This window comes from Ranitomeya variabilis, chromosome 3, assembly GCF_051348905.1.
Source record: "Ranitomeya variabilis isolate aRanVar5 chromosome 3, aRanVar5.hap1, whole genome shotgun sequence".
NCBI classification, from domain to species: Eukaryota; Metazoa; Chordata; class Amphibia; order Anura; family Dendrobatidae; genus Ranitomeya; species Ranitomeya variabilis.
Genome location: NC_135234.1, coordinates 48,279,773 through 48,296,796, shown reverse-complemented (window position 1 = coordinate 48,296,796; position 17,024 = coordinate 48,279,773). Strand labels below are relative to the sequence as shown.

General features: G+C 47.2%; 1 protein-coding gene across 1 annotated transcript in view; it reads right to left on the bottom strand.

Moving 5' to 3' along the window:
• TMPRSS15 (transmembrane serine protease 15) overlaps positions 1-17,024 on the bottom strand; it is a 399,115-nt gene that overhangs the window by 335,206 nt on the left and 46,885 nt on the right. The window contains exons 4-5 of the mRNA XM_077294014.1: positions 14,474-14,625; positions 4,476-4,535 (exon numbers count right to left, since the gene is read on the bottom strand). Coding sequence (XP_077150129.1) covers positions 4,476-4,535; positions 14,474-14,625 — 212 coding nt within the window. The remainder of the gene's footprint in view (positions 1-4,475; positions 4,536-14,473; positions 14,626-17,024) is intronic.

Sequence of the window (17,024 nt, the reverse complement as noted above, 5' to 3'; positions counted from 1 at the left end):
TTAACTCCTTCCCAGCCATATAAATTTGCAGCAAAATGGTGGTCTGTTGACCATAGATATGAGGACACTTTTTTATTGAAGCCTGGCAGCACTTAGTAGGGCTTCCATGGACAGGCTTTGCTCTAGTCATCCTTGGTTCTTACCATGAAGTGAGCTGCAGTCTGGTGAACTATTTTGATATTCAGAATTATCGTCATGTGGGATGACATCATGCTGGATGATCAGAGTCATCATGTGGGATTGTTACCAGGATATCAAAATCAGGAACAGAATTGTCAATCTGAAGAACTGTCAGCAAACAGGCTGAGGTCAGAACAGGAGTCAAATAGGCTGAAAAGAAGCTGAGCAACAGGAGTGAACCAGAGTTAGTATAAACTATAACTGGGAGTAGAAGACTGGGACTCAGGAGACTAAATAGATTGCAATGCCACCAAGGGCTCACAGCTGGTTGCTGAGTGATAGAGGTGGAAACAAAGGAGGCAAGTAATGGCGGGAATGTTACAGCCATTACTTTGCTAAATTCATGAAAACTTAATGTGGGATTTGATTTGCACAATTCTACATATAAAAAAAGTTAATTTAATGCAAATTATTTTGCTTATTTGCATTTGCCACCAAATTCAAAAATGAAAACTCAGTAAATTATTGAATAGATCAATTAGACATGATGAAGCTGATTTTTTACTTACTTTGAAAATCCACGTGAGAATGGCTTTATTATCCTTTGTGAAAGTTTTAATGCCTAATATTAAAATGAACATTTTAAGAGTTTAACTATAAAATGTTCATTTTAATTTGAGGATTATTCCACCATTCTGTCACAGTTTTTCACAATAAGTACACCACCCTGATCAGGTCTGTTTAATAATTCATTCTGTTTTTGTTAACTCTGTTGACAGAGTTGCTTTAATTTAAAAAAAAAAAAAACAGAGTTGCATGATGTTTTTCTTTTGATGCAAAATGTTCCCCCTAAATAAAGATTAACATTATATATAAAAAATAAAGAAAAATACAAATAGACGCATATCTTCAAGATGCAATAAAGTACAAAGATGGATAGATAATTACTAAAGGCACAAGAGAGTGGTTTAGCATAGTTATTATAGTTCCAGCTGAAAGGTCCTCCAGCAGCTGAAAAGCCTCCATTTATCTTACATTTAGTAATAATTCTAAAATAAATTTAATTGTATGACAGGAGAAGTCTAAATTATTATATCTGAGCACCGAGTCTTACTTCAGCCATTTATAGTCGGATAAGAAATGTCAAATTATATTACCACTTGGTAGAGCAAAGTGTCACAGGATTGGGTTTAAAATATCTGTAGAGCGGCATATAAATGTTCGTAATTTTATATAGCGATCTATCTAACTATGCATGAGCTTGGCTGCAGCATATCTTTTTAAAGAATTGGCCAATTTTGTTCTCCCTTGCTCCACACTATAAATATATTGTGTTTTTATAGGGCACTTTTATATTGTTTATACCAGATTTACCAGATTACTGGAGCCAAGCAGAGCTCAGTTCCTGGTGTCTTCACATATCGAAACATTAATCATCTACACGTTCGCTTTCTCCGCTGATTACCCTTTAAACTTAAAGGAGAATTTCTGCTAAAAGATAATTTATCTCACAGTCAACATATGAAATGTGAACCTTTACTCAGTGATATCATGAAAGTAATCTCCCATTCATCATAATAATGGCACCCTTGATGACAGTGTTTATTGTTATCCATGATAGGAATTTTATTACAGTTTATGCATGTAATAAAAGAATAATAATTAATTGATTAATGATCTAGCATGACGATTTTTGATGAAATATCATTTAGCACAGTTCAGACTGTAGGTACAACTATTTTAAAATTAATGAGCTATATAGCATTTATACTTTCCATAATGGTGACAGAATATGTCAAAAATGTTATATTCGAACTCTATAACAGTGTAAAGAAACACAAAAGATTTGGAGTTTTGTTGCGCAGCATAAAAAGCAGCTTTAATCCTCCTACTTATATGCTAAAACATGCATAACTTTGTACCTATTTATTTAAAAAAAATAAGTAAACTTTAGTCCTTTATTCCCCAGGACAACTAATGATAATATACTACTATGATTAATTATTAACTACATATGATGTAACTTTGAAATGTTGATATTTTTCCTATTCTAGTTTAACAATCCAGATATTTGTTAAGAATCTTTGCCAGGCAAAAGTAATGGATCCAGGAAATTCTTATCTTCTCTCGCTGACAAATTTATCTTTCAAACACCTAAAATTGTGAACAAGAGGCTCTGCCATCTTCTACCTAATTCTTACCAACAGGGAGGAAATGGTTGAGAAAGTAAAGTTGGCTGAAAATTTAGGAGGCAACGATCACGCTATCCTCGAATTTTTTATTACAAAAGCACAAAGACCTGTAAGGACTAAAGGTACCTTCACACTAAGCGACGCTGCAGCGATATCGACAACGATGCCGATCGCTGCAGCGTCGCTGTGTGGTCGCTGGAGAGCTGTCACACAGACAGCTCTCCAGCGACCAACGATGCCGAGGTCCCCGGGTAACCAGGGTAAACATCGGGTTGCTAAGCGCAGGGCCGTGCTTAGTAACCCGATGTTTACCCTGGTTACCAGTGTAAATGTAAAAAAAACAAACACTACATACTTACATTCGCGTCCCCCGCCGTCCGCTTCCCTGCACTGTGTAAGCGCCGGCAGTACAGAGCACAGCAGTGATGTCACCGCTGTGCTGTGCTTTCCGTCCGGCACTGACACATTCAGTGCAGGAAGCTCTGAGCAGCAGCGCGGACGCCGGGGGACATGACAGACATCAGAGGGTGAGTATGTAGTGTTTTTTTTTTACTTTTACAATGGTAACCAGGGTAAATATCGGGTTACTAAGCGCGGCCCTGCGCTTAGTAACCCGATATTTACCCTGGTTACTATTGTAAAACATCGCTGGCATCGTTGCTTTTGCTGTCAAACACGACGATACACGACGATCTGACGACAAAATAAAGTTCTGAACTTTCAGCAATGACCAGCGATATCACAGCAGGATCCAGATCGCTGCTGCCTGTCAAACACAACGATATCGCTATCCAGGACGCTGCAACGTCACAGATCGCTATCGTTATCGTTGGAAAGTCGCTTAGTGTGAAGGTACCTTAAGACTTTGAGGTTGGACTTCAGAAAAGCAGGTTTTAACGTAGCTAGAGACTGATAAATAAGGTAATAAGGACTGGTAAATAAATAGGTATCAGGGTGCTACACCTTGTACGGAAGATAAGGGGCAAGCAAGAGAAGGAAAGGCCAATACAAATAATGGTGTGCACACCTGATTAAATGCAAAAATATATCACAACTTTATTGAGTGCTAAGGACATTCAAAAAACATTAAAACTATCCAAAAATATGCAGTTACATGACAAACAGCCAACACCCCTGAATGATGAATAAGCAAGGCAAACTATAAACATGTCAGAATACAATAGAACATATGAGAACATTGATGAAGTGGGAGAATCAATTACAAAGAATCTAAGATCACATACATATGGACCTGTGAGAAGGTAGCCATAGTGCCAATAACAAATGCATTCTCTAGTCTAAAGCTCAGCCTATTAATACAGGATTCACTGAAGAGATGATATAGGGATATGGAATAACAGGGAAAAGTTTTAAGCAATTGTATCCCTATATCAAGCCCCTGAGATTGGAGGATAACAGCTTGTGTGTGCAACATATGCCAGTCATGTAACTGTACTGACAAGGTACATACATATCTAAAACATCCTGGTGAGCGATAGCCAAAACATGGTTACTGCATAGGGGAAAGGAAGGATGCATGGTATAGAGATCATGATAAGTGAAGTCAAGAGGGGCGTGAGATCACATGGAAAAAATTCAAAGCCATGTGAAAAATAACACTAGACAATCCTACAGTAAGGTGTCTGTAGATCAGTGTTCCCGAACTCCAGTCCTCAAGAGCCACCAACAGGTCATGTTTTCAGGATTTCCTTAGTATTGCCCAGGGGATAATTGCATCACCTGGACAGGCAAGCATTCAATCACCTGTGCAATGCTAAGGAAATCCTGAAAACATGACCTGTTGGTGGCTCTTGAGGACCGGAGTTGGGGAACACTGCTGTAGATAATGCTACCTCAGATGCTCAGAGCTCCAAGACACCACATGAAGCCATGATAAGCTCAAAGCCCCAAGGATCAGGGGTGTGAGGAAAGACCCCACGTGTATCGCTGTTAGGAACAGCTTCATCAGGAAAAGTCATCTTCCAATGTACACTTTCTTAAGGCTTTCACTTATCAGGGACAACTTTCATATTGGATGATAATTGAAACATAACGGAAGCTGACTTGATTTGGATCTGTGAGTTTTTATTGTAATGGGTAGAATAGCACATCGCCAGCAAATGATTTGTAGCTAAACCATCAGAAAAAACAGTTATTACTCACCAGCTGTGGTTCGCCTAGCATCCACTGTGGTTTGGCTTGCTGTAGGTAATGGGTGTGAATCTGCAGAATCAACACAAATTTTATTTGGTCTCATTAAAGCAAACAATCTTCTATATCATTCACGAATCCCACCTTGAATCACGCAGTTCACTTTATTATAACTTACAGATTATTAATAATAAATAATAATTAAAAATCATATTTGTATTTTCATATCATGCATGCACTTTAATTACCTTCAGATTGGAGGAGGTGTTGGTCATGAGACCCCTACCAGTCACTACCTGTCTTACCGTGCACACAAAGCGGAGTACAGATTCAATAGCACAAACAACAAAGCCCATTCATTCTATTCAAGCACTCCACTTTGTGCATACTCAGACAGAAGTAGTATTTTCCTATTTACGAAATTGTGCGCTCCTGTCTGCGAAGCTGTGTGTTCCTGTCAGCAAAACTGTGTGCTCTTGTCTGAGAAGCTGTATGCTCCTGTCTGCCAAGATATGCACTGTTCTAGAATCTATTGGGCAATCAGTGGGGGCTCTCAGAGCCTGAACCTGCCAGTCAGCCGGCAATTAAAGTGCCTGCAAAATTTGGAAAGATGAGAGTTTAGTTACTTTTTAAAATCATTACTGCATCCATATTTTTTCATTTTTTAACCCCTTTGCCCCCTGAAGGTGGTTTGCATGTAATGACCAGGCCAATTTTTACAATGCTGACCACTGTCAATTTTTGATATTTTTTAATTTTGGAGCTTTTTTGAGCTTTGTATATTTTGCACTGTTTATATGTTTTTTTTTCTGTATAGTGTGCCTGACCTCAGCACACTCGCGGTGTACATAGTGGAGGAGTTTGGAGGGTACTTATATGACCTTCCATGTTGTTGTTCATCTATAAACCTTTGGGGTTTTTAATTATTTTTAAATCACTTCTTGTTTTGCTTGTCTAATTTTGAATAAAGATAATTTTGATAAATCTTATGTCTTGGAATCATAGAATCATAGAATGTTAGAGTTGGAAGGGACCTCTTGGATCATCTGGTCCAACCCCCTGCTCAAAGCAGGATTCACTAAATCATCCCAGACAGATGTCTGTTCAGCCTCTGTTTGAAGACTTCCATTGAAGGAGAACTCACCACCTCTCATGGCAGCCTGTTCCGCTCATTGATCACCATAACTGTCAAAAAGATGTTTTCTAATATCTAATCTGTGTCTCCTCTCACTCAGTTTCATCCCATTGCTTCTAGTCTTTCCTTGTGCAAATGAGAATAAAGATGATCCTTCTATAATGTAACAGAGCCCTTGAGATATTTGTAGACAGCTATTAAGTCTCCCCTCAGTCTTCTTTACTGCAAGCTAAACATTCCCAAATCCTGTAAACGTTCCTCATAGGACATGGTTTGCAGACTAGTCACCATTTTGGTCGCTCTTCTCTGAACTTGCTCCGGTTTGTTGATGTCTTTTTTAAAATGTGGTGCCCAAAACTGGACACAGTATTCCAGGTAAGGTCTGACCAAAGAGGAGTAGAGGGCAATAATGGCTTCACATGATCTAGACTGTATGCTTCTCATAATACATCCCAGAATAATATTTGCCCTTTTTGCTGCTGCTTCAGACTGTTGACTGTCACATGTGCTGTTGCTTAGCCCTATTTCTCCCATTCTGTATATGGTTTTTTAATTTTTATTGCCCAGATGTAGTACTTTGCATTTTTCACTGTTAAAAATCATTCTGTTAGTTGTTGCCCATTGCTCCAGTTAATTTATATTTTATCTATATATTCAACTAGCTATTGAACCCGTTCTACGCCCGGGTGGCGAGCATTTATATTGGTATATGGTCACCATCCTGTCATGTGCTGCTCCATCCTGCGTCCCCATCCTGTCATGTGCTGCTCCATCCTGCGTCCCCATCCTGTCATGTGCTCCTCCATCCTGCGGCCCCATCCTGTCATGTGCTGCTCCATCCTGCGCCCCCATCCTGTCATGTGCTCCTCCATCCTGTCATGTGCTGCTCAATCCTTCGTCCCCATCCTGTCATGTGCTCCCATCCTGCGCCCCCATCCTGTCATATGCTGCTCCATCCTACACCCCCATCCTGTCATGTGTGTGCCCCCATTCTGTCATGTGCTGCTCCCATCCTGTCATGTGCTGCTCCCATCCTGCGCCCCATCCTGTCATGTGCTCCCATCCTGCACCCCCATCCTGTCATGTGCTGCTCCCATCGTGCGCAATCATTCTGTCATGTGCTGCTCCCATCCCGCGCCCCCATTCTGCCTGTTCCTGTTTCCATTCTGCCATATGTTGCTCCCATCTTTCTCTCTCCGGCTCTACTGCCCGAGTGCGGCTGTGCTGAGTGCGGGCGGCTGTGCTGAGTGCGGGCGGCTGTGCTGAGTGCGGGCGGCTGTGCTGAGTGCGGGCGGCTGTGCTGAGTGCGGGCGGCTGTGCTGAGTGCGGGCGGCTGTGCGTGGCTCTGCTGAGTGCGGGCGGCTGTGCGTGGCTCTGCTGAGTGCGGGCGGCTGTGCGTGGCTCTGCTGAGTGCGGGCGGCTGTGCGTGGCTCTGCTGAGCGCGGGCGGCTGTGCGTGGCTCTGCTGACTGCGGGCGGCTGTGCGTGGCTCTGCTGACTGCGGGCGGCTGTGCGTGGCTCTGCTGACTGCGGGCGGCTGTGCGTGGCTCTGCTGACTGCGGGCGGCTGTGCGTGGCTCTGCTGACTGCGGGCGGCTGTGCGTGGCTCTGCTGACTGCGGGCGGCTGTGCGTGGCTCTGCTGACTGCGGGCGGCTGTGCGTGGCTCTGCTGACTGCGGGCGGCTGTGCGTGGCTCTGCTGACTGCGGGCGGCTGTGCGTGGCTCTGCTGACTGCGGGCGGCTGTGCGTGGCTCTGCTGAGTGCGGGCGGCTGTGCGTGGCTCTGCTGAGTGCGGGCGGCTGTGCGTGGCTCTGCTGAGTGCGGGCGGCTGTGCGTGGCTCTGCTGAGTGCGGGCGGCTGTGCGTGGCTCTGCTGAGTGCGGGCGGCTGTGCGTGGCTCTGCTGAGTGCGGGCGGCTGTGCGTGGCTCTGCTGAGTGCGGGCGGCTGTGCGTGGCTCTGCTGAGTGCGGGCGGCTGTGCGTGGCTCTGCTGAGTGCGGGCGGCTGTGCGTGGCTCTGCTGAGTGCGGGCGGCTGTGCGTGGCTCTGCTGAGTGCGGGCGGCTGTGCGTGGCTCTGCTGAGTGCGGGCGGCTGTGCGTGGCTCTGCTGAGTGCGGGCGGCTGTGCGTGGCTCTGCTGAGTGCGGGCGGCTGTGCGTGGCTCTGCTGAGTGCGGGCGGCTGTGCGTGGCTCTGCTGAGTGCGGGCGGCTGTGCGTGGCTCTGCTGAGTGCGGGCGGCTGTGCGTGGCTCTGCTGAGTGCGGGCGGCTGTGCGTGGCTCTGCTGAGTGCGGGCGGCTGTGCGTGGCTCTGCTGAGTGCGGGCGGCTGTGCGTGGCTCTGCTGAGTGCGGGCGGCTGTGCGTGGCTCTGCTGAGTGCGGGCGGCTGTGCGTGGCTCTGCTGACTGCGGGCGGCTGTGCGTGGCTCTGCTGACTGCGGGCGGCTGTGCGTGGCTCTGCTGACTGCGGGGGGCTGTGCGTGGCTCTGCTGACTGCGGGGGGCTGTGCGTGGCTCTGCTGACTGCGGGCGGCTGTGCGTGGCTCTGCTGACTGCGGGGGGCTGTGCGTGGCTCTGCTGACTGCGGGCGGCTGTGCGTGGCTCTGTTGACTGCGGGGGGCTGTGCGTGGCTCTGCTGACTGCGGGGGGCTGTGCGTGGCTCTGCTGACTGCGGGGGGCTGTGCGTGGCTCTGCTGACTGCGGGGGGCTGTGCGTGGCTCTGCTGACTGCGGGGGGCTGTGCGTGGCTCTGCTGACTGCGGGGGGCTGTGCGTGGCTCTGCTGACTGCGGGGGGCTGTGCGTGGCTCTGCTGACTGCGGGGGGCTGTGCGTGGCTCTGCTGACTGCGGGGGGCTGTGCGTGGCTCTGCTGACTGCGGGGGGCTGTGCGTGGCTCTGCTGACTGCGGGGGGCTGTGCGTGGCTCTGCTGACTGCGGGGGGCTGTGCGTGGCTCTGCTGACTGCGGGGGGCTGTGCGTGGCTCTGCTGACTGCGGGCGGCTGTGCGTGGCTCTGCTGAGTGCGGGCGGCTGTGCGTGGCTCTGCTGAGTGCGGGCGGCTGTGCGTGGCTCTGCTGAGTGCGGGCGGCTGTGCGTGGCTCTGCTGAGTGCGGGCGGCTGTGCGTGGCTCTGCTGAGTGCGGGCGGCTGTGCGTGGCTCTGCTGAGTGCGGGCGGCTGTGCGTGGCTCTGCTGAGTGCGGGCGGCTGTGCGTGGCTCTGCTGAGTGCGGGCGGCTGTGCGTGGCTCTGCTGAGTGCGGGCGGCTGTGCGTGGCTCTGCTGAGTGCGGGCGGCTGTGCGTGGCTCTGCTGAGTGCGGGCGGCTGTGCGTGGCTCTGCTGAGTGCGGGCGGCTGTGCGTGGCTCTGCTGAGTGCGGGCGGCTGTGCGTGGCTCTGCTGAGTGCGGGCGGCTGTGCGTGGCTCTGCTGAGTGCGGGCGGCTGTGCGTGGCTCTGCTGAGTGCGGGCGGCTGTGCGTGGCTCTGCTGACTGCGGGCGGCTGTGCGTGGCTCTGCTGACTGCGGGCGGCTGTGCGTGGCTCTGCTGACTGCGGGGGGCTGTGCGTGGCTCTGCTGACTGCGGGGGGCTGTGCGTGGCTCTGCTGACTGCGGGCGGCTGTGCGTGGCTCTGCTGACTGCGGGGGGCTGTGCGTGGCTCTGCTGACTGCGGGCGGCTGTGCGTGGCTCTGCTGACTGCGGGGGGCTGTGCGTGGCTCTGCTGACTGCGGGGGGCTGTGCGTGGCTCTGCTGACTGCGGGGGGCTGTGCGTGGCTCTGCTGACTGCGGGGGGCTGTGCGTGGCTCTGCTGACTGCGGGGGGCTGTGCGTGGCTCTGCTGACTGCGGGGGGCTGTGCGTGGCTCTGCTGACTGCGGGGGGCTGTGCGTGGCTCTGCTGACTGCGGGGGGCTGTGCGTGGCTCTGCTGACTGCGGGGGGCTGTGCGTGGCTCTGCTGACTGCGGGGGGCTGTGCGTGGCTCTGCTGACTGCGGGGGGCTGTGCGTGGCTCTGCTGACTGCGGGGGGCTGTGCGTGGCTCTGCTGACTGCGGGGGGCTGTGCGTGGCTCTGCTGACTGCGGGGGGCTGTGCGTGGCTCTGCTGACTGCGGGGGGCTGTGCGTGGCTCTGCTGACTGCGGGGGGCTGTGCGTGGCTCTGCTGACTGCGGGCGGCTGTGCGTGGCTCTGCTGGGGGCCTGAGCAGGCGGGGACACCGGCGCACTGTGGGGGTCAGGTGCCGGGGTCGCCGCTAGCTCAGGCCCCCGGCACTTGCTATATTTACCTGTCCTCCCGTTCCACTGCTGCGCGGCGCGCGCCGGTCTGTCTTCCGGGTCCTGTCCTCTGGCTGTGACTGTTCAGTCAGAGGGCGGCGCGCATTAAGCGCGTCATCGTGCCCTCTGAACTGAACGTCTCAGGCAGAGGATGTGGAGGACGGAGGCTCGCGCGCAGCGGTGGAACGGAGGACAGGTAAATATACTCACCCTCCTGGCTCCGTGGCTCGTCCCCGCTTCTCCGTTGGAGATCGCGGTGTGCGGTCAGTGCTTACGCATACCGCGATCTCCTGGGAGCGTCACTCTGTGGGGTCCAGACTGCGCCGGCGCTTGCGCTTGCGCAGTCTATAAAGGCTTCGGACAGAGTGACGCTCCCAGCGTTATATTATAGATGGCGATCCTTGCCTTTACATGCTACTTTCTTTGTTGTTTGCTTAAGTGACCCCATTTTGGAAACTAGACCCCTCAAGGAATGTACTTAGTTGTTTTCTAGGGCACTTGCACCCAGCATTGCTATATTCCAGAGAGTTTTGCTTTAGAATTTAGAGGACACACAGAACCACACAGAAGGTGCAGTAATAAGGACACATATGGCAGCAGTAGCTCAGTATTGGGGTATCAGCAGGACGAGGAGTTTGTGCAGGTTGGGAACAGTCCCATTGTGAGCAGTGCTGAAAATATGAGATGTGAAATGCTGTCTTTGTTGTATTCTCTGCAGCTGAGTCCTGGCTGGAAGAAGTTGTCATGTCGATAGGGGCCAGATGGAAAAGACTTGAAAAGTGAACGATTCCATCAGAAAGAAAGTCCTCTGCAAGTCACCATCTCTAACTGTGCTGTGATCTCGTATATGTTCCGTACGACTGGTATCTACCACTATTTGGTCACTATATGGCGGTAATATCCATGTTGGTCTTTATATAGAGATTATTTTCAGCAGCAGCGCAGTCATCTGCTGAGGTTCTCCTTCATCCACTATTAGGATGTGTCACCCAGTTGTAATCAAGGTTATCTGGCTACGGAATCACTCATAAGTTTTGCCCCCTTGGAATCAAAACCCTAGCTACGCCTCTACCTACAGTCCTGTCCTGGAACATGGGCATCTCATTAACTAAAAACTTCTATCACTGATTACACAAGAACTACAAGACAGATTTGTTCTCCCCAGGTATCATTTTAATCAGTTTAACACTGCCAACCTGACAATGCATGTAGTTTTCTTAGCAAAATTCTGCTGACAAGTTTGCTTCAAACCACTTTTTCGTACCTGAATGACTACATTCTATTTCTGCAGCAAACAAATTGCTACTTTTCTGCAGCTTTTGAAGATGTAAATGCAGTGCCCCAGAGTCCTGGTCGGTGCAGTAATGCTATTCTTCCACCAGGGGGAGTGAAATTACGTCTGAAGGTAATAAAGGAGATCGATCCTCTGTCTAGGTATCACAGCCACACAACACACTTCACACTCCAGGCCGCAAGGGGGAGCTAAGCTTTTATCTATTATGGCACTCCTCACAGTTAGGTAAAACTGGTGGTTTGGACAGGAAGTTAGACAGAAGCTGGCTGGAAGGAGAGGGAGCCAGATGCAGACTGCGGTCTGCGGAGGACGAGGGTCCACAGAGCTGTGCCTGCCCCACGTGCGGCAGCATCCTAAGAAAGAGACATTGAAGAGAAGTGTTTTGCAGTGAGTGAGAAACGAAGTCATAGCAAAAGGAGAGGAAAACCAGAAGGAGTTCTGCCCTGTAAAAGGCTGCCTCCTTCTGAGGCGCAAAAATCCCGGTAGCCAGAACACCGAGGGAGTAAGGAACTCTATGCTTTACTTCAGAGACTGGCAGGACAGTTAATTCTGCCCGGCCTTTATACACAGGAGGCATGGTGGCAACTTGTGGAGGTCAGGAAGTCTCTAGGGTCCCTACAAAAAGCCTCAGGCCACCAGTCATACGTGTTTTGTCCTATCCTATCCATCGGGGGGACAGAGAGAAAGAGACTTAACATCTCCAATAGTTGGGAGGACCTTACCGAGTTGCTCAGCAGGGAGGTACTACCACACCCAGGCGCTAAAGGAAGGCTATTGAATTCCACTTGGATAAGGGGACTCTGGATTTGCCTTCAGACCGGCCGGACTCTGCCTGCCCTGTGGTCTGGTGCCCTGGACTGTGGATGCCGAAGCCTTCAGTAAAGGTAAAGAGACTGCAACCTTGTGTCCTCATTATTCACTGCGCCTTACATCATCCACCATCCACCATCTACACTCTGGGAAGCCCTGGGGATACACTTCACCTGTGGGAAGGTATACCATCTAGCTGCCATAACATCACCCCAGTGGACCCCTAAGCAGCGTCGGTCACCCTGACCGAATACCACAGGTGGCTTCACAAACATTATTCCTATAAAAACTCTTTCTTTTATTGGACGCCCCTCAAAGGGCCATGGACCAGATCAGGCCACCGTGACATCCCCATCGAGAACAGAAGGACCCGGTACCGAGTACCCCTTTGCCCTGACATGGGGGCGCTCCATAAAGACCTTCTACTACATGAACGTTTTGTGAACTTTTAAATGAATGACCTATACTTAGGCTCCCAACAACCCCACCAACCAAGGTATTGAGTGATCTCTGGTAGAGATGAGTGGATCAGGCAAAATTAAAATCCGCTTGTTTGCACACGTTTTCCTAGGAAATTTGATTAGAAGAAAAGTTATCCTCTATGAAATGAATGTCACTTACTATGCTCTGGGATTTGGAGCCTTGCATGAACAGGCCTGGTGAATCAGTGCTATGCGATGGTTATAAGAAGATGCTCTGAGACCCAGTCAGGTGATGGTGAGGAGTGGAAGAGTCAGTGAGGTAAGCAATAAAGTGAGTATGTTTTTTATTTAAAGCACCATGGAATAAATGGCACTATAATAATAAATAATAATCATTTTTTAAATCTTTTTATTGACCTAAACGATTAAAAAAATGGCAAACAGTCGGCTATTATTTTATTGAATCTGCATTGGAGCGAATTATTAAATAATCTGCATTTGGGTGAATGTAGATTTTTGTAACATTTGAATAGAATACATTTCCTCTTCAACATATTAGCACATTTTTAATGTCTAGTATTGCTGCTGATATTTGATCTATTGATTAGTGCTGAAAATTTAACTACCACTGATCTACTAATAATTCACTATACCTAAGTACGATGAAGGTGCATGTACCCAGGCATGTGTTTCACTATTCACTTCACTCAATGATCTCTGTTAAAAAACAACTAAAAAAATAGAAAACAGTCAGCAAATCAAATATTATTGGTCACATGATTTGCGCTGGGACTTTAAAACAGTGGAGTCTTATCAGTGATTACATAGCACAATATTAGGAATTGTAACGTTACAGTCCCATCACTAATTTTATCTATGATCTATGTCCTGGAAAAACTCCTGTAACATAATGACTGTGACTGGTAAAGTCATTATTGCTTCAGTCACATAATTGGTTACTTTATGCATTTACTACTTTTATTGATTAACTGGAGCTTGAACTCAATAGTTGCTCAGGTTTAAATGGATAAATAAAGAGGTGAAAGTTAGATGTCATAACTAGTGTTGAGCGATACCGTCCGATACTTGAAAGTATCGGTATCGGAAAGTATCGGCCGATACCGGCAAAGTATCGGATCTAATCCGATACCGATACCCGATACCAATACAAGTCAAAGGGACTCAAGTATCGGACGGGATCCCTGATGGTTCCCAGGGTCTGAAGGAGAGGAAACTCTCCTTCAGGCCCTGGGATCCATATTAATGTGTAAAAGAAAGAATTCAAATAAAAAATATTGCTATACTCACCTCTCCGACGCAGCCTGGACCTCACCAAGGGAACCGGCAGCGTTCTTTGCTTAAAATGCGCGCGTTTACTTCCTTCCGTGACGTCACGGCTTGTGATTGGTCGCGTGCCGCCCATGTGGCCGCGACGCGACCAATCACAGCAAGCCGTGACGTAATTTTCAGGTCCTCAATGCCTAATTCTAGGCATTCAGGATTTTAAAATTACGTTCCGGCTTGTGATTGGTCGCGTCGCGGTCACATGGGCGACACGACCAATCACAAGCCGTGACGTCACGGGAGGCAGGAAACGCGCGCATTTTAAAATTACGTCACGGCTTGTGATTGGTTGCGTGCCGCCCATGTGACCGCGACGCGACCAATCACAGCAAGCCGTGACGTAATTTTCAGGTCCTGAATGCAGAATTAGGCATTCAGGACCTGAAATTACGTCACGGCTTGCTGTGATTGGTCGCGTCGCGGTCACATGGGCGGCACGCGACCAATCACAAGCCGTGACGTCACGGAAGGAAGTAAACGCGCGCATTTTAAGCAAAGAACGCTGCCGGTTCCCTCGGTGAGGTCCAGGCTGCATCGGAGAGGTGAGTATAGCAATATTTTTTATTTTAATTCTTTCTTTTACACATTAATGTTGTTTCGATACCGATACCCGATACCACAAAAGTATCGGATCTCGGTATCGGAATTCCGATACCCGCAAGTATCGGCCGATACCCGATACTTGTGGTATCGGAATGCTCAACACTAGTCATAACTTTAACTAAGCTGGTTTTCATTGCAAGATCTTTCCTTTAATTTACCTGTGATCATTATAGTTGAGATGTCTATTTTGTACTTTGTTGTAAGCTGTGAATGATTTTCTTGGATGCCGATAATTAGAACTTTCTTAATATTTTCTGTCAATAGAACTTTTGTAAATTGGACAGTGAAAACCACAATAACGCTGCCATTTCTGCAAATAAACAAGAATGACAAAATAAATTAGTGCATCAAATACTTAAAGCGTATAGTCATCTTTACATTTCATCATTTTTGTAATAGAGCTCAAATAAATGAAATGCAATATTGTAACGTCTTGGTTAAAAATATCCTTCCATTTGAATTGTTTACATCTGCTATATATATCTATGTATCACAAAGGTTACAGACTACACATAGTGATAGACGTACTTGTGGATGTTTGGATCCAACGGGTTTGGCTGAACATTAAAAAAACAGTTTGGGTACCATGATGGTGCCTGAACTCAAACCCGGACCCCATTCAAATGAATTGGGGGCCCTAACATCAACTGTTTACCATGCTGTCATCTGAGCAACAGACCGGCTGTGAACTGCGATAACTTCAGTACTGCAGGTCAGAGTGCTTATATTCTCACGCTGCCACACAGATGACCACCAGTAAAAAGGTTACCGTATGTCACAGGTGTCAGATAATGAGAGTACTACTCTAATGATCCAATACCTGATCTCACTCATAGCAGTGAGAGCATGCGAGGCTGATGAGAGTATTCACCAGCCGGCACCTGTGCAGTAAATAAATGTAAAAAAATGATGTGGGGTCCTTTTAATTTTTGATAACCAGCACAGGCAAAACTGACAGCTGTGGGCTTCAGCCTCCAACTGTCAGCTTCATTATGGCTGGTTATCACGTATAGAGAGGTCACACAATGTTTTTTTTAAATTATATAAATAAATCATTTAAAAAAATGTCATAAGATATCCCTCATTTTTGACAACCATCCAAGCTACAGCTGGAAGCTGGTATTCCTAGAATGGAAATGCAGTTGCAACACTGAGGTGACTTCCTCCCAAATCATCAGGATTGTTGTGGGCTATGGCCATTAGTGGAGTGTCTTTGAACAGATGAGGAATATTGTGTTTTATTATTTTTTGTCTTTTACAGTGGGACATGGGCATTAATTAATTATTGACAAAAAGGAGAGTATAGCTCTGCGCTTTTATTTTTTGTAAATAAATGAGTAAAGAGGTTGGGGAGTTTTTAAAATAATGAAGTCTTTCTTTCAATTAAAGGACTTTATTCTTGATGTGTATTTTTAACAATACAATATGACTATGGGGTTAGTAATTGGGGTGTCTTATAAAACGCCTCAACATTACTATCCTCTTTACTTGAAGTCAGCGGCCATAAAACAGCTGACATAAATCCCAAACCTATTACCCCAATTGCCATTGCACGGAGGCAAGTGGGAAGACAAAGAGAAAGTGACAGAATTGGCGCTTCTCATAGAGGCAACTTTTCTGTGGCGGCTGCGGGCTGCTGTTTTAGGCTTGAGAGGGCCGATTTCCACTCTCATCAGCACTCTCATCTATGTTAAAAAAACCAAAAATAATAAATGAGCTTATTGTCCGACATGAAGATAATCCATACTGCCCCATGCCGTAATCAATCTCCGCTACATCTGGTTTTCAAGCTTGACGGTGTCATGATGCGACCATTCAGGATGAAAATGAGGAGACAATGTCATGCTGCGAGTGCAGGAGAAGACAAGTGAGGGATATGGTTGTTTATTATTTTAGTTTTTTAAAAGGGAAAATGGGCATCGGAGGATTATCTTCACGTCAGACAGTCGAAGGATATGGTTGTTTATTATTTTTGTTTTTTTACAGAAGGCATGGGCTTCAATGAATTTTAGGTGTAAAGGTGAGTATAATTTTATTTAGTATTTTTTAATAAATGTGTAAATCAGGGTGTTGAGTTTGATATGAAATAATGGACTTTATTCTTGCTGAGTGTTTATTTCAAAACTTACCACGGCTTTAGTAATGGGGGCTACTTATAGATGCCTTTCCATTACTAATCACTGGGTTTTATGTCAGCTGATAATACAAAGCCACCATCAACCCCAACTCTATAAACCTACTTTCCACTGACACAGGGCAAGTGGGAAGAGCGCAGCTAAGCACCAGATATATTGAACAATACCGAGTGCACAAACATGTATAAAACTTTTAAAAACATTTAAAACACATACAAAAATGGCTGCAATGAGTCATGGTAACACATATATCATGAGACACATATGTGAACAGTACTCAAATTACTGGCACTAATATAAACAAGGTGCCCATGAACATAATAAAATGGTACATAAAGAGTTAAATAAAGACACATACACACACAAATCCTGCGTTAGGTTGGGGTCATACTTGCAAGAAAGTCTCTTGAGTCTTGCACCTCAATACCCAGCACTGCTGCTGGCACTCGGGACCAGAGCGTTCGGCTGCATAAAAATACATGCAGCCGCACGCTCTGGTCCCAAGTGCTAGCATCAATGCCAGGTATTGATGCGAGACTCGTGCGAGTTTCTCGCAAGTGTGACCCCGGTCCTA